The 16669-nt window shown below is 61.5% G+C and overlaps 5 protein-coding genes across 5 annotated transcripts; 3 read left to right on the forward strand and 2 right to left on the reverse strand.

Annotated features, from left to right (window-relative positions):
* Window positions 1–475: 475 nt before the first annotated feature.
* AMSG_11235 (leucine Rich Repeat family protein) lies at window positions 476–3595 on the reverse strand (the record flags this gene model as incomplete). Its single annotated transcript, XM_013897370.1, has 2 exons — window positions 476–2928; window positions 3589–3595. 2 exons carry the CDS (start codon window positions 3593–3595, stop codon window positions 476–478), a joined length of 2460 nt encoding a protein of 819 aa, XP_013752824.1.
* A 381-nt stretch (window positions 3596–3976) lies between these two features.
* On the reverse strand, window positions 3977–6661 carry AMSG_11236 (uncharacterized protein; the record flags this gene model as incomplete). The annotated part of the gene is made up of 2 exons (XM_013897371.1): window positions 3977–4720; window positions 5441–6661. 2 exons carry the CDS (start codon window positions 6659–6661, stop codon window positions 3977–3979), a joined length of 1965 nt encoding a protein of 654 aa, XP_013752825.1.
* A 269-nt stretch (window positions 6662–6930) lies between these two features.
* AMSG_11237 (uncharacterized protein) lies at window positions 6931–7295 on the forward strand (the record flags this gene model as incomplete). The annotated part of the gene is made up of 2 exons (XM_013897372.1): window positions 6931–7192; window positions 7249–7295. The coding sequence occupies 2 exons, from the start codon at window positions 6931–6933 to the stop codon at window positions 7293–7295; spliced, it is 309 nt and encodes a 102-aa protein (XP_013752826.1).
* Window positions 7296–7559: 264 nt separating this feature from the next.
* On the forward strand, window positions 7560–9325 carry AMSG_11238 (uncharacterized protein; the record flags this gene model as incomplete). Its single annotated transcript, XM_013897373.1, has 3 exons — window positions 7560–8663; window positions 8708–9016; window positions 9065–9325. The coding sequence occupies 3 exons, from the start codon at window positions 7560–7562 to the stop codon at window positions 9323–9325; spliced, it is 1674 nt and encodes a 557-aa protein (XP_013752827.1).
* A 964-nt stretch (window positions 9326–10289) lies between these two features.
* Window positions 10290–15639, forward strand: AMSG_11239 (fibronectin type III domain-containing protein; the record flags this gene model as incomplete). Its single annotated transcript, XM_013897374.1, has 3 exons — window positions 10290–14168; window positions 14303–14962; window positions 15070–15639. The coding sequence occupies 3 exons, from the start codon at window positions 10290–10292 to the stop codon at window positions 15637–15639; spliced, it is 5109 nt and encodes a 1702-aa protein (XP_013752828.1).
* Between the last annotated feature and the right edge of the window lie 1030 nt (window positions 15640–16669).

The raw sequence follows: 16669 nt of genomic DNA on the forward strand, positions 1-16669 counted from the left end.
TCCGCAACCCGGCCATGGCCGCCCCGGCGATCGATTCCCAAACCCCCAAACCCCCAACCCCAACCCCAAAACCCAAACCCCAAACCCCAACCCTAAAGCCCGGACCCTCCCCTATTTTTGTGTGCTTTTTGGGGAGGCGCTCCCCCCCTCTTGTCAACCGAGCACCACCTGACCGCCAAAAATGTAGTTATCCTTCCCCATCTCTCCCCCATCCATCCACTGTCAACCGACCGCAGCCCGTCAACCGAGGACCACCTGACCGGCAAGAGGAGACACCGAGTCCCTGCACTCATCCCATGCCCATACCAGCGTATTTATACCCCTTTCTACCCATACCCCCCCCTCCCCCCCTCCATCCCTATCAACACCCTTCTCCTTCTCCTTCCCCGTCCCTCCCTCTCCCCATCCACTGTCAACCGACCGCGGCTCGCCCGTCAACCGAGCATCGCCTGGCCGAGGTCTTTGCACTCTCGGACTAGCGGCTTGCCTGGAAGGCGGCGATGGCATTGTCAACGTATTGGAGGATGTTGGCGCGGTCAGTCTGGAAGGCAGCGATGTTGCCCGTGGCGATGGTGACGTGATCCCTGACGTCGGCAAGCTCGGCCTCGGTGGCAGCGAGCTTGGCCCTGGTGTCGGCGAGCTCGGCGGCGAGCTCGGCCTCGGTAGCAGCGAGCTTGGCCTTGGTGTCGGCGAGCTCGGCCTCTAGCTTGTCCACGCGCGTGGCGGTTCCAGTCGAGGGGCCTGCGGCACCTCCGATGTCGCCACCGGCAACGATGGTGTCACGCACGTAAAGGGCCACTGGCTCGGGAACGGCCCCGTTGACGATGAGATTGTAGACCTCCTTCGCAGCCGCATTGGTGTCGCTACCGGGCTTGTTGAGCACAGTAGACGCAATGGCGAGAGCCGTCTCGGCGTTGGCGCCCAGAGACCACACATCGGCGCCGGCAGCAAGCAGCGCCATGGTTGCCTGGATGTTGGAGAGCGAGACGGCAATGTGGAGGGGGCGCAGCCCAAGAGATGGTTCGAGGGCGTTGATGTCGGCGCCCGTGTTGATGAGGAACGCGAAGACAGGGATGGGGAACGGGGTCATGTCACTGGCATGGAGGGCGATGAAGAGGGTGAGCGTGGCCTTGTTGATACCGTTGGCCAGCTCGTCCCCGCCATCAGCATTGGCCCGAAGTGACTCAATCATGAGACCGACAAAGGCTGGCGCATAAGATGCAGGCGAATGCACGTATGCGTGCTTGTTGTCATCGTCGAGGTCGTAGAGGTCTGCGCCGTAGGCAAGGAGCATGTTGAGAGTGTCGGGAGAGAGAGCGTTGCAGCGGGCCATGAGATGCACTGGAGAGGGCACATGGGCTCGATGGCAGAAGTGAGTCAGTGCTTGAAGGAGTTCTGGGCTGTTCGCAAGAGTGACAACGCCAACCAGAGCACGGGCATGCTGCGATGCAAGGAAGCCCGGTTCGGCGATGGCAGTGCGTGCGCGATGCAAGTCGAGAGTAACCTTGGAGCAGTTGCCCAAGTTGAGGGATGTGAGGTTGGGGCAGCCGCCGGCCACCGCCACCACTGCCGCATCGGTGATGTTGGAGCAGGCGGTCAAGTCGAGGGTTGTGAGGTTGGGGCAGCCGCCGGCCACCGCCACCACTGCCGCATCGGTGAGCTTGGTGCAGCTCCGCAAGATGAGGGTTGTGAGGTTGGGGCAGCCGCCGGCCACCGCCACCACTGCCGCATCGGTGAGCTTGGAGCAGCGCCACAAGTCAAGGGTTGTGAGGTTGGGGCAGCCGCCGGCCACCGCCACCACTGCTGCATCGGTAATGTTGGAGCAGTTGCCCAAGTCGAGGGTTGTGAGGTTGGGGCAGCCGCCGGCCACCGCCACCACTGCTGCATCGGTGAGCTCGGAGCAGGCGGTCAAGTCGAGGGTTGTGAGGTTGGGGCAGCCGCCGGCCACCGCCACCACTGCCGCATCGGTGAGCTTGGAGCAGGCGGTCAAGTTGAGGGTTGTGAGGTTGGGGCAGCCGCCGGCCACCGCCACCACTGCCGCATCGGTGATGTTGCGACAGCCGCGCAAGTTGAGGGTTGTGAGGTTGGGGCAGCCGCCGGCCACTGCCACCACTGCCGCATCGGTGAGCTTGGTGCAGTCGCCCAAGATGAGGGATGTGAGGTTGGGGCAGCCGCCGGCCACCGCCACCACTGCCGCATCGGTGATGTTGCGACAGCCGTGCAAGTTGAGGGTTGTGAGGTTGGGGCAGCCGCCGGCCACCGCCACCACTGCCGCATCGGTGAGCTTGGAGCAGCCGTTCAAGTCGAGGGATGTGAGGTTGGGGCAGCCGCCGGCCACCGCCACCACTGCCGCATCGGTGATGTTGCGACAGCCGTGCAAGTTGAGGGTTGTGAGGTTGGGGCAGCAGCCGGCCACCGCCACCACTGCCGCATCGGTGAGCTTGGTGCAGTCGCCCAAGATGAGGGATGTGAGGTTGGGGCAGCCGTCGGCCACCGCCACCACTGCTGCATCGGTGATGTCGTAGCAGTTGTACAAGTCGAGGGATGTGAGGTTGGGGCAGCCGCCGGCCACCGCCACCACTGCCGCATCGGTGATGTTGCGACAGCCGTGCAAGTTGAGGGTTGTGAGGTTGGGGCAGCCGCCGGCCACCGCCACCACTGCTGCATCGGTGATGTTGGAGCAGCTGTCCAAGTTGAGGGTTGTGAGCTTGGGGCAGCCGTCGGCCACCGCCACCACTGCCGCATCGGTGAGCTTGGTGCAGTGGCCCAAGTCGAGGGATGTGAGGTTGGGGCAGCCGCCGGCCACCGCCACCACTACCGCATCGGTGAGCTTGGTGCAGCTCCGCAAGATGAGGGATGTGAGGTTGGGGCACATCTCCGCCACCACAGCTGCCATAGCGTCGGTGAAGGACTTGTTGGAGTTGCCACCTTTGCTCGCCGTCACCTCGCCCACCCCCACCCCATCCCCCAGAGCCCCTCTCACCTCCTCCACTGTCCTCGTATTCGACACGTCCACCGTCCGTCCAGCACCATTCGCAGCCATACTTCCTTCACACTCGTCACACAGAGAGATATACCCCCCGCCCCAACCACCTTCCCCACACCTCCACCCACCCACCCTCCCTGCGGCCAATCGGCAGAAACCGAAAACCATAACAATTCCACAGAGAGTGTCCGCCAGAATTAACGCCTCCTCCACTACTCAGACCGCCCTACCATCCTCATTACCCACAAACCCACACCCTCCCACCCACCCTTTGTCCCCATGCACACACCCACCAACACACCCCTCATCACTCCCTCTCCACCACATTCGCCGCACCTCCCACCCACCCTCCTCCACCCAGGTCGAACTCCCGGCAGTGTGCCGTCGACCGCCTTCTTTCCTTCTCTGCCCGCACCTCTGCCCCCACATTCCACACATGCACCACCTGAATACCACCGCCGCCGCTCCGGAGTCGCCCCGCCCTGGTCACCTCCCCCGCCGGCCTCGCCCTCCACCCCTACCCATGCCTATCACTATCAACCCTCACCATACCCCTTCCATCGTCATCCGCCCTCATCCATACCCCTACCATACCCCCCCACCCCCCATCCTGCTGAGGCCTGCCGATCAATGGCCATCAACCACCGGCCGGCCTTCAACCCCCCTACCGCGGGCATGAAACACGCTACACGCGGTCTGCCGCCACGAGAACGCCGCACATGGCACATACACCAGCTGGTCTACCACCTGCACCGCCCTCGCGCAGCGGTGCCTGCTGTAGGACGAGGTCTCTTCAATATAGCATGGGTGAGGGTGGGTCAGAGGGACTCGGTCGCCCCTCCGTCCATCCCACCCCGACAGAAGATTCGATCGGCGGTCAGAGATCACGCACGCGGCGGCCCCCTGGTCACTGGGTTGGTTAGAGGACAACAGAATGGTCGACGCTTGCTTTGTGTAGTCGCTCGAGGACAACATCGTGCTGGATGAGTGCTACACCTCGCGGAAAAGCACCGCCAGTCCATCATGCACCAGAGGCTGCGCCGTGGCCCACAAACCAAGCCCCACGAGCGTGACCTCACTCTCACCATAGGGCACGACAGACTTGCACACGAGCGAGAACGAGAGCTCGTCGCCCTTGTCCACGAAGAGAGGCTCTTCCAACGTCAGCGAGGCCTGCACACCCCGGTCTATGGCCGAAGAAACCGTTGAGATCGTTCCTCCGGCGTTCGAGTCGCGCCCGCGCCACAGGATAAAGGTGCAGTTCTCGATGCTACGAGCGCCATCTACACCACCAGCGACGTACATCTCATTGTGAAGGACAAATGGGCGGGTTGCGACGAACGAGATAGGCTGGCCGGCAAAGGTTCCCGAAGAGACGTCCTCGACGAGCACGATGGGCTCGTCAGGGTAGGAGCCGACAAGCAGGCTCTTCTGCGTCTCCATCCGGTTCGACCAGCTTCTTTTCTGAGGACTGACGTAGGAAGCCTCTGCGTTGAGCGACAAGGACGGAAGAGCCGCAAAGGGCTGAAGGATCTCCGGTGCGATGCCGAGCTCATGCGCAGCCAGGAGCACCCGCGCAGCTTCAATGGAGTCAGAGGGCAGCAGGTAAGCAGTACGTTGCCGAAGCAGGTCGAGCACCTGCGCGAAAACGTCTGGGTCCATGTCGAGGAACGCAGGCTTGTCGGGCGTGGCTTGGGAGACGAGCTCGGGGAGGCGAGAGCCAGCGGCGTAGCCCTCGATAAACGTCGATGAACGCGTGCGGAAGCGACGACCACCCACATCCACCAAGACAGTGTCTGAAGTGGCGGACACGGCATAGGCTACCAGGGCAAGACAGACGAAGCTCGCAAGTGCAGGTCGGTGCATGGCGACAGGCGAGTCGAGAGTTGCGTGGGCTGTTAGGACTGGGTGTGTTTGTTGGTGGCCACCCCTCTGCCCGACCCGCACCTCCAAAAAAAATGGAGCGGCATTGGCAATGATCCAACGTACACCAGATGGTCCCTCTCTCCATCCGATCCCCTTCCCTCCATGGCCACCCCACCCTCGCCCTACCCCATTGGCCAGCCGATCCCTGCCCCCTTGGCCGGCCTGCCGCTCGATGGCCATCAACCACCGGCCGACCTTCAACCCTCCCTACCGCGGGCATGAAACACGCTACACGCGGTCTGCCGCCACGAGAACGACGCACATGGCATGTATATCAGTTGGTCCTCCATCTGTACCGCCCTCGCGTAGCGGTGGCGGCTGTAGGACGTAGTGTAGCGAGGATGGCAGGGCTTTTACAAGCTGCATGCACTTGGTTCAAGTCTGTAGCCTGTCGTGATTGATCACCGGCGTCGCTGGTTACCAGCGAGTCATGGTAAACGTGGCGTAGAGGCCAAAGTGGTCGGATGGGACCATGGTTGATCCGTCCGATCCGACAAAGGATGTACGTCCGACGAGTTGGGAACGGACGGCGCTGGCCATCTCCCACTTCCCACCGTGCCTGTTCGTCGAGTACAGAATGCGATCAAAGCGATGACGAAAGTGGGTTCCACGCTCAAACGAGTTCCGGTTGAGAGCATTGTCGGATGTCCACGTGTCGCCGCTTCGGACATCCGTCCAGTTGAGCAATCCGGCAAGGCGCTTGATACGGTCCCACTCGTGGTGGCGCACGTTGAGATCTCCACACACGAATGAAACGTCGACACCGATGTCACCGGTGTGCATGTTGTCCGAGATGCCGTTGGGCCCGTTGGATCCAAAGATGAAGATCCTCTCGTCGGCATCCCGCTCGACCAGAGTACTGCGGATCTGCCGCATCCGACACGTCGCTCCTTCCTTCATCGACTCGGCATGCAGCGTCGTGAGCGCCAGCCTCGGCCCGTCTCTTCCGCCGACTGCAACCACCAGCGTCTGCATCGCCCGCTCATGCGAAGATTCGAACGCGGTCACGGCATGGCCAATGACATGGACTTCGGCGACCTTGCGGACGCCCCAGAGAGTAACCGAGTCCAACGCCACATCGTTGCGGACAAACAGATCGTACTGGTCCGCCCACGGCTCTGTGCAGAGCAAATCGTACGTAGAGCCAAAGTCAGTCAGTCGGATCTCCTGCAGCGCTACAAACATAGGCGCGAGCTCGGCGATCTCCTTCCCCATCTCGTGCATGCGCTCAGCCACGCACGGACTCGTCCAGCACACGTTCCAGGTGAGGATCGACATCTTCACGGCACGAGAGATATCGATGTGCTCCTCGACCTCGCCGGACCCGATGATGCTGAACACTTGGTTGGGAGTAGGGAGAGGCTCCTGGTTGCTGGGAAGCGCTCGCCCGGATGCGAGGAAACGCTCCTCGGCAATCGTGTGCCCAACAAGAAGCTTCCAGCGCGACCGCCTAGTCTTAAGCTGCCGCGTTACAACCCGCATGACAACCACAGGGCACACCTCCCACATGCTTATCCTCTTCTTCTTCTTCTTCCCATCAGCTTCCTCATGAGCTCGCGGAGAGTCCGACTCGGTGGCGTCCGCCTCGCCGTCAGAGCTGTAGCTTGTATGGTCTTCGCCAGAACTCGCCGCACACTCCCGGCGTCCGCATCCGGAGCACTTAGAGTTCACAACATACGCTGCAATGTCAGCATTGAGGCGGGCCAAGGTTTTGGCAAACGATGGTCGGTACAACTCGTTGGCGGCCATGGTAAGAGGGGTGTGTGTAGCCGTTGCGGGCGACGTGCCGTTCCGGCGAATCTGTGTGTGCGGAGAAAAGCGAGGGCAGTTGCCTGATGTGAGGGCTGATCCGGTAGGTGGGTGATGGCCCACGACACGGACCTCCCCTTCCATCGGGTGTAGTGGCGGCAACTGATCACAACAACAGCGCTACCAGATGATGGAGCACCTTTGCCATCACCAGGATACTTCTGGCCATTGAGTTTGGACCCAAAGAGATCACGCGCTACGACTCAATGATGAGGTCGGTCGACAGCGGGCTGGCGGAGGCGCTCAAGGACTATGTGGTGCTGCAGGTGCAGCAAGAGACGGGCAGGAGGCCGAACATGGCGCAGTGGACCGTGGTCAAGCCCGCTGGCCTCCCGCAGCAGACCAACGGCTCCGACTGTGGGGTGTTTGTGCTGGTGTTTGCCGCACTCGTCGCCGCCGATGCCGCGGTCGTCGTCGGTCAGAGCGACGAGCTGGAACTGAGGCGTGCCATTGTGACAGCTCTGCTCCGCGGTAAACTCTAGAGTGTATCACGACTGGGTGAAGCGCGAGGCGGTGTGGTGGAAGAGGCCTTGTTGTCGATCCTCAGTTGCTTGACCAGCACGAAGAAGCTTGAAACTCTTTGTCTTTTGCCGACCGCGGCAAATGTCACGCGCCGGGTCAAGGCGGGGCGAGGTGGCGAACGTGGCTGCGGTGGCTATCTCTCTCTCTCTCTCTCTCTCTCTCTCTCTCTCTCTCTCTCTCTCTCTCTCTCTCTCTCTCTCTCTCTTGCCAGACAAAACAGGTACTCGTGTCTGTGTGTAGAAGTATGGCTGCTGCTTATGGTGTTGGTCGACGTGTTGAGCTGAGCCGTGTGAGGACGGTTGAGGAGGTGCGGAGGATGGTCGGCAATGGCGCCGGCGTGGCCGAGCTTGTGGGTCAACGTAACAACAACCTTACCGATGCCATGGTCGAGGTGGTGGCGGAGAAGTGTCCCAGCGTTGTCTCCATCGACTTGACGGCCTGCTCACAGATCACTGACTTGGCGGTGATCGCCATCGCAAACAGCTGCCCCAATCTCGTCTCCCTCAATCTCAGCAAGTGCCGCAATATCACCGATGTTGCTGTCGACGCCATCGCAAACAGCTGCCCCCACCTCACCGACCTCGACCTAACCTGTTGCTTCAACATCACCGATGCGGCTGTTGTCGCTCTTGCTGCTGCCGGTCCTCACCTCACCGACCTCAAACTAGCATGCTGCCCCATCAACGACGCGGCTGTGATTGCAGTCGCCGGCAGCTGCGTCAACCTCGCCACCCTCAGCCTCGGGAGGTGCTCCATCACCGACGCGGCGGTTCTTGCCCTTGCTGCAGGCTGCCCCAACCTCACTGACCTCGACTTGGACAAATGTCCCAAGACGACTCTGGACTTAGACAGCGCACGCGACACCATCAACAAGCCGGGCTTCCTTACATCGGACTACCTCCCTGCGCTATTCTATGCTGTTGCCCAGGACAACAACCCGTCGGTCCTCGCTGCTCTCGCCAGAATCTGCGAGCGAGCCAGGTGGCCTTCTCTCATCAGCATGCTGGCTCGCAGCAGTGCCCTCGACAACGACACCCTCAGCACGCTCATCGATGGCGGGGTGGGTCTTTTTGATCTCGACGATGACGGCAACCACGTGTACGTCTACTCGCCAGAGTCGTCCGCGGCAGCCATGGCCGGCCCTATGATCGAGTCGCTCAGGGCCGACGGCGACGGCGACGCAGAGCTGGCCAATGGGATCAACAAGGCCACGCTCGCGCTCTTCGTTGCCCTCCGCGCCGCCGACACCATCCCCTTCACCGTCCCAACCTTTGCTTTCCTCATCAACTCCGGTGCCGACATCAACGCCGTCGAGCCCGTCCTCGGCTTGCGTCCGCTCCACATCGCTGTCTCGCTCTCCAACATTCTGGCGACTATGGCGCTGCTGGCAGCGGGGCCGACATGTGGGCTGTGGGCGCCCGTGGCGAGACTGTGATGTCGATTGCCTTGGCTCTACTCAGCAAGGCTGAACGCGATACCAGCGCTGCGAGGGAGATCTACAGCCTCGTGGTGGGGACAGCGTCCGTCCCCGAGCGGGTCGCGCTCTACGTCCGCGAGTCCATCGCCGGCGGCAATATCGGCGCAGCAGGTGCGTCGGCTGGATCTGCGTCGCGTGTTGAAGAACTCAAAGTCGAGCTTGCGTCGACCAGGGCCGAGCTTGATGCCGCTAAGGCCGAGATCTCGCTCATGCAGGACAAGCTCGCCGTGGCCGAGGGCGAGATCAAGGCCTTCCGAGACGACCGTGCACAGATCATTGCCCGGTTCGAGGAGACTGTCGCCGCCTTTCAGGCCAGCCGTTGAGTCGTGCGCATCCCGTCTCAGCTCAGCGACGAAGCTCTCCGCGGTCTGCCGTGGACCCATCGCGAAGCCATCGTCAAGGCCAAGCTCGGGTCAGATGCCGAGTGGTCGAGCACGTTTGGCCAGCTCTCGCGAGACGAGGTCGACGTGCTGGCGCGCGTAGCGCGAGAGATGCTCAAGCCGCAGGCGTCCAAGCTGTACTCGCGACGGGATCGCGCTGCCTCGCTGCGCGCGGTTGTGCCGTGCTGGCTGGGGACGCAGTGGCAGCTGGGTGCCGCAATGTGAAGTGAAGGTGTAGCTTTCGTGTGGAGAGTTGGGGTGGAGCTGTTGTGGCCGTGGTGCCTGATCATCACGGATCAGGCTGATCACCAATGTATATGCTGAGCCATCCCCCTCCGCCACCACAGAGTCACGCTCTTGCTGACTCTACCCCTTCCGGCGCCTTTCCCCCTCCTCAACCCCGAATCCCAACCAAAAGTGTGCCTCAAGTCATGCCGTTTCTCATGCAAGTGGCTAGCACTCGTCCATCGGACTTTTGATTGAGTCGGACCGGGCCATCAACGACGGTGTACCGAGCATCACCATAGCCACACTAGCTCTCCTTATCACCTTCCGGGCCTTCGCCAACCGTTTGTTCTTGGCCAGCGTTGTCTCGGAGCTGATCACTGCTGGCGCAGAGGTCAACGCAGTTCAAACAGCCCATCATTCATGTCGCGTTTTGTCTCCACAGCACGACGCTCCGTTGGCCAGCATTTTTCCCGCCGGGTCGTGGACTCGCGGTAGCCGCACACTCCACTGCACTCTCACCCACGACTGTAGCGAACAAGACGTTGGGCTGCACAGGCGACATGCGTTGGAACAAGGGTGCATCTCGTGTCTGTGTGCGGGTGTGTGTGTTGGTGCTGGTGGTGTGCGTGCTGGTGAATGCTGTACTGGGTGGTGGGAGGAGGCACGCGCCGTGGCAAAAGCCTAACGTTCCCCGGTGCCGGGCCGAGGTTGAGTCAGTGCAGAACACCCTTGTGACGGCTTTGGGCGGTGCAGCGTCTTTGGCTTTGGCTGACATCGATGGAGATGGTGACCTGGACGTGGCGACGGCACGACCAGCGAACAGTGGGCGGTCCCCCAAGCCAACATTGGTTGGTACGAGAACACCAACGGAGCCGGAAACTTCGGGCCGAGGCAAGTTGTCAGCCCTGTAGTACGCGACGCGTGGTGTGTGATTGCGGCTGACATCGATGGAGATGGCGATATGGACCTGGCGTCGGCGTTGAGTGGGCCTGGTGCCTACGACGGCACGATTGCGTGGTACAAGAACACGGACGGGGCGAGGAGATTTGGGTCGCAGCGAGTGGTGAGCACTGCAGCGTACCGTGCGCGGTCTGTGATTGCGGCTGACATAGATGGAGATGGCGATCTGGACTTGGCATCGGCGTCGTCGGGGCGAAACGACAAGATTGCGTGGTATGAGAACACTGACGGGGCCGGAACCTTTGGGCCACAGCAGGTGGTGAGCACAACAGCGCTCGGTGCGTCGTGCGTGATCGCGGCTGACATGGATGGAGATGGCGATCTGGACCTGGCGTCGGCGTCGGCGGGCGACAACAAGATTGCGTGGTACGAGAACACCGACGGGGCCGGGAGCTTCGAGCCACAGCAAGTGGTGAGCACTGCAGCGCGCGGTGCGGCGTCTGTGATTGCGGCTGACATGGATGGAGATGGAGACCTCGACCTGGCGTCTGCGTCACGCATCGACAACAAGATTGCCTGGTACGAGAACACCGATGGGGCCGGGAGCTTTGGGCCGCAGCAAGTGGTGAGCACTGCAGCGCGCGGTGCGTCGTCTGTGATTGCGGCTGACATGGATGGAGATGGCGATCTGGACCTGGCATCGGTGTCGTGGGGCGACGACAAGATTGCGTTGTACGAGAACACTGATGCAGCTGGGAGTTTTGGGCCACAGCAAGTGGTGAGCACGGCAGCGGACGGTGCGCGATTTGTGATTGCGGCTGACATGGATGGAGATGGCGATCTTGACCTGGTCTCGGCGTCCTCGTCTAAGATTTTCTGGTATGGAAGCGTTACCGCCCCTCGCGTATTTGCTGCTCCACAGATAGTAGACCCTCGGCGCTGGTCATCTGTCACTCCTGCCGACATCGACGGAGATGGCCGTCTTGATTTGGTCGCCGCGTCTGCCGCCAACGGCACCATTGTTTGGTACGACAACACCGACGAGCCGGCCTCCTTTGCTCTTGCCCAGGTGGTGAGCTCGGCCGCGTTTGGCGTTCAGGTCGTCATTGTTGCCGACATCGATGCTGATGGAGATCTTGACATTGTGGCCGCCTCAACGTCGGAGAGCACCATCGCTTGGTACCCAAACTCAAACGGTCTCGGCACGTTTGGCTCCGCGCAAGTGGTCACTACTGCCGCCCTTGGCGTCCGCTGCATCATTGCCGCCGACATCAATGGCGATGGCCGCATCGACTTGGCATACTGCTCACCCGCCGACAACGTCATCGCGTGGCTCCCTAACACGAACGATGTCGTCATGTTTGGCTCTGTGCAAGTGATTACCGACTCCGCTCCCGATGTCTGCTCCATCGCCGCCGCCGACATTAACGCCGACGGGCGTATCGACCTGGCATTTGCCTCGCCTTTGGACGGCACTGTTGCCTGGCACGCCAACAACGACAGCCTCGGTACTTTTCGCCCCAAGCAAGTGATCAGCAGTACCTTGGTAGGAGCTTCCTTGGTGGTCGCCGCCGACATCGACGCCGACAGTCGCGTCGACCTAGTGGCGGCTTCATCTTCGAGCAATGTCATCGTCTGGTACCGCAATCGCGACGGTCTTGGAGGGTTTGGATCACAGCGTTTGATAAGCAGATTCGCCAATGGTGTCGTGTCCGTTATTGTTGTGGACGTTGATGGCGACAGCGATCTCGATGTGGTTGCCGCGTTGTCTTCTGATAATTCTGCCAGTTGGTTCGAGAACGCTGGCCGTGGATCGTTTGCGAGGCCCCGGGTGGTGGCCGCAGGCGTTGAAGACGTCGCTTTAGTCACAGCCGGCGACCTCGATGCTGATGGCGACCTTGATGTTGTGGTGACGTCGAGTAGTCTTACATGGTGCTCGCAGCTTTCGCGTGATGCCCTTCGCCGCTACCCAGAGCAGCGTGCCGAACTCGGGGGATCCTCTCTATACGCTTGTCGCTCGAGTTCGATGACCACCGACTGCATTGCTGCATCTGTTCGGGCCGTTCCGCCGTGTTCGATCGTCACTCTCAACCTTCCGGCAGGTACCTACATCTGCTCCTCAGGCACAGTCGAGCTGAGAACTGGAGTGCGCCTTGTCTCATCAGGCGATGTTGTCTTTGACTGTAGCGCTGCAGACAATCGGCTTTTCTCCGTTGGTACGCCGTCCGGTTTCCTCGAGCTATCCAACGCAACCATTGATTTCAGCGGCAAGTCGGCATTGGTAGCTTTTGGTGGGGGCCTGATGGTTGAGTCTGGCGGGCACGTCCACCTGTCGAACGTCACGCTCTCCAACTGTGCCTCCTCCACGCACGGCGGTGCTATCGGAGTCCGTGGTCTTGGATCGTTGTTGACAATGACTGGGGCTCGTCTCCTGGGCTCGCAGGCCTCGAGTCGGGGTGGTGCGCTGGCAGTGTTTGGCCATGCTTTTGCAGAAATCGAGGCCACGACGTTTATCGACAACAAGGCTCGCGCTGGCGGCGGGCTCTTCGTCGATTCCACCGCCGACGTGACCTGCACGAGCTGTGTTTTTACAGGTAACTCGGCTGTTGAGTCAGGTGGTGCTGCTCTTATCCGACCTGAAGCAACAGTCGTCCTCGACGCGAACGTGATGGTCAACAACTCGGCCCATGTCGGTGGCGCTGTTGCCGTCCTCGGCGAAGATTACGACCGCGACCCCCTCGTCTCGTCCACTGCACATCTCCGCACCAGTACACTCGATCCGCGCACCCTCGCTCCGACTGCTACGTTTACCAATGCGATCCTGCGAAGCAACCGCGCGTACCGTGGCGGTGCCATCTATGCCTGCGATGCTGTCCTTTCCATCACCGGTGCCAGCACCTTCTGGTCTGACAACACCGCCTCTGTCTCGGACGGCATTGATGCAACAGCGGCTGATGTATTCCTCTGCCTCCCAGATAGCAGTCTCGGGTTTCCGTTTGATCGGACAAACGTGTCCGGCATCCCGTGGCTTTCGTTGGACCCGTCTGTACTTACACAGCTCACAATCGCCGCCATCTCGACAGCTCCCGCAGAGCTGGAGCTGGTTTCGAGTCCCCCGACAACAGTTCCTGTTGGTGAGCAGCTGCGTGGCGGCAGCGCCGCTCTCCGCGATGCTTTTGGCAGTCGAGTCACCTATCTCGATGTAGATCTCCGCCTCGAAATTGACCCAACACCCAACCTCGTGGTCACTACCTCTATGGACATACCCTTTTCGGACACCGTAACTGAGTTCAACAGCTCGCCGCTGACCATCGTTAACGGAGCCAGCAAGCTCCCAGTTGCGCCTTGGACAATCAGCATTCCAGCGCCTTTGGCAGCATACCAGATCAGCCGTATTTCGGGTAAGGCAACTCTTGTACCTGCCGACTGCGGCCCAGGAACGTACAGGACCTCCGGTGATATTTGCATCCCCTGCCCGTCCGCTCAGTACTCGACCACCACCAACGCCGCCAACTGCACCCACTGCCCAACCCGCACGACCTCGCCCAAGGGCACCGCCGATCCGGGAGCCTGCACCTGTGTCCCGGAGTCCTACGCCCTGACCCATCCGGTCTCGCCCGCCACTGGCTGCACGCTGTGCCCGACGGGCGCGGTCTGCACGGGCACAACCTCGCTCCCACGGTCCGCTCCTGGCTTTTACTCGTCGTCGTCGCCGATCGAGTTCATCGCCTGCACCAGGTCGCCCACCGTCGCCGCGCGTCGGTGTCTGGGCGACGACGCCTGTGCACCTGGCCGCGACGGGCGGCTATGCTCGCACTGCGCGGCGCGACACTACTCATCGTCCGACGGTGAGTGCAGGGTCTGTCCTGCGGTGACCGGCCCGGGCCCGGTTGTGGTCACCGCCCTCATCTCGGTCGGCTTTGCACTGCTGCTCTTCCTCGTTCTCCTCCAGCGGCAGACGTCCTCATCAGGGACGATGCTGATCTCGGCGCAGTCGTACGGGCGCTGACAGGCGCCGAGCGCTGCCATCTAGTGCGTCAGACGCTGCGATGGGCACGGGTGCTCTGGCACGAGATCGCGTTGGTGGTACTCGAGATCGGCTTGCTCTTGGCCCTTGTCCTTGTCGGTCTCTGCGAGACGTTCGAAGTCGTGGTCCTCGGCCTTGGTCTCTCGGCCATGATCGCCTACCTTGTGGTCGACCGCATTCGCACTGCCCGCGCCTCCACTGCCGCCAGTCAACGCAAGCGCGCACTCATGCCCGCAATTGATCTTGATGACGTCTCTGTCGGCGCAACCTACACCCTCTACCGCTCATCGTCGTCGTCGACAGACGAAGGGGAAGACGACGGCGTGGGCTTGGGTATGGGGACAGCTGCGGGGATGTCCGCACCCAAGGCCGGGACCGGATCCGAGGTGCACCTGCTTGAGGCTGCCATCAAGACTCTGGTCGTCCATCTGCAGACTCTGGCTGCGCTCGTGGGCGTGTACGACCAGGTGGCGTGGTCCAAGTCGATGGAGGTGGTGGGCGCGCTAGTGTCGCGAACGACACTGCAGGTGACCGGGCTCGAGTGCAACGGCATCGACTTTGCCGGCGAGTATTATCTCTTTCTAGCGCTGCTACCTATACTCCTGGTGGCATTGGGTGCTGCCACCGTCATTGTCCGGGTCCTGCTTGCGTCGGCCGGGAGCAACAGTGAGGGCGTGGTCATGGCAGGCGTGGCTCGGTCTAGGCGCGTTCGGACATTGGCAACGGCAGCGGGCAAGTATGCGCTCATCACGCTCTACTTTTCGTCTTTCCCATCGCTTCCAAGTCGCTAGCGCTATTTGCCTGTGTGCCCGAGAACGTCTCGCACCCGCGCGCATCGTACCTCGCCTCGGCGCCGTGGATGGCGTGCTGGCGCGGGCGCCATCTAGAGCTTGTGGTTGTCGCCGGCGTTGTGCTTGCCGCGATTGCGTGCACAGTAGCGTTTGTCGCAACTCGGATGTGGTATGCCATCAACGGCGCGGGGACCACGTCTGCTTACGCTTTTCTCTACACAGGCTTTACTGCTCAGGCGTGGTGGTTCGAGGGCGTGGTGCTCGGTCGTCGGTTCGGAGTGGCTGTCTTTGTCTCGATCCTGCCGCGCGGCTCGGTGTTTGTGGGACCGATGCTCCAGTGTGTGCTGTTGGCGTACCTGCTGGCCTTGGTCCTTATTCGGCCGTATCGGGCGGGGCTGGCGCTTCAACTGGAAATCGGGGCGGCGGTGATGGCACTTGTGTCGCTCATGCTCGTGTCGAGCATGGCTGAGACGGGCGAGACATCGTCACTGGCGCTGATGACGCTCATGTTTATTGTCGGCAACGGATGCGTGGTAGTTGTCGGGGTCACCACGCTCCTCGTGCCGGCCATCAAAGCGCTTCGCGCCCTGTAAATGCTTGCTGAATGCAGACGTATCCTGCACCGGCGGAGAAGTGTCCCAGCGCTGCCTCAATCGACTTGACGTCCTGCTCACAGATCACTGACTCGGCGGTGATTACCATCGCAAAAAGCTGCCCCAATCTCGTCTCCATCTCAGCAAGTGCCGCTTCCTCCGGCCCAGCGCTGCTCGTCTGGGATGACCAGCTGGGCACTACTGTGGACGGGGGGCGTGTCCGTGACGTGCAGCTCGTCAACGCACTCGTGGTCTGGGCTCGTTTGCCGCCGAACAACAGGTTGCAGCATCGCATCAGCAGTGATGCTGCTCTCGGCGACTTGCACATGCACGCAACTGTCGCTCGTGGTATGCTCTCAGGCGTCCTTGGTATCAAGAGGAATGCCAAGATAGTACTGGCCGCACATCCGCGCTCGCTCGGCGACGAGTCCACGTGGAAAGACATCTGAAGAGAGCGCGACAATCTCCACTGTGCGGCCCAGGCGTATGCGGCTCTTGATGTGGTAGCCATACTCTATCGGCAGAGAGCACGCGTGTATGCGTTTGTGTCCGTGATGCCACACGCCTTCCTCGGGATTGGCGCGGTCCGTGAGGATCCAGGGTGCGACTGCTGGCTGAATGGGGACGTTGCCTTGCTTGTCCGCGACGGAGCGGGCGGAAGGGGCGGGCGGTGGCGGATGGTGGCAGGGCTTCCCGGCAGACGGGGGCAGGGAAGGGCACGACGTCACAGTGCCGAGATTGACGTCACAGTGCCGGGAGGACCAATGGAGGGTGACGGGGTGGTCTGACGGGGACGATGGATATGTGACCATGGGGGGTGTACAGAGGGTGGTCGGGAGGATGTGTAAGTGGGCAATGAGTATGGTGGGGGTGTCTGAGTGGTGGAGGGAGCAATGATAGTCCCGTCGAACACTTTCGGAGTGAATTTTTTTGGATGGCTTTGATTTCTGCCGAATGGCTGTGTGAGTGGGTGGGTGGCGGGGGGTATGGGGAAGGTGGGAAGGGTATATCTCTCTGTCTGACAGAGTGG

Source organism: Thecamonas trahens, assembly GCF_000142905.1.
Source record: "Thecamonas trahens ATCC 50062 unplaced genomic scaffold supercont1.73, whole genome shotgun sequence".
NCBI classification, from domain to species: Eukaryota; order Apusomonadida; family Apusomonadidae; genus Thecamonas; species Thecamonas trahens.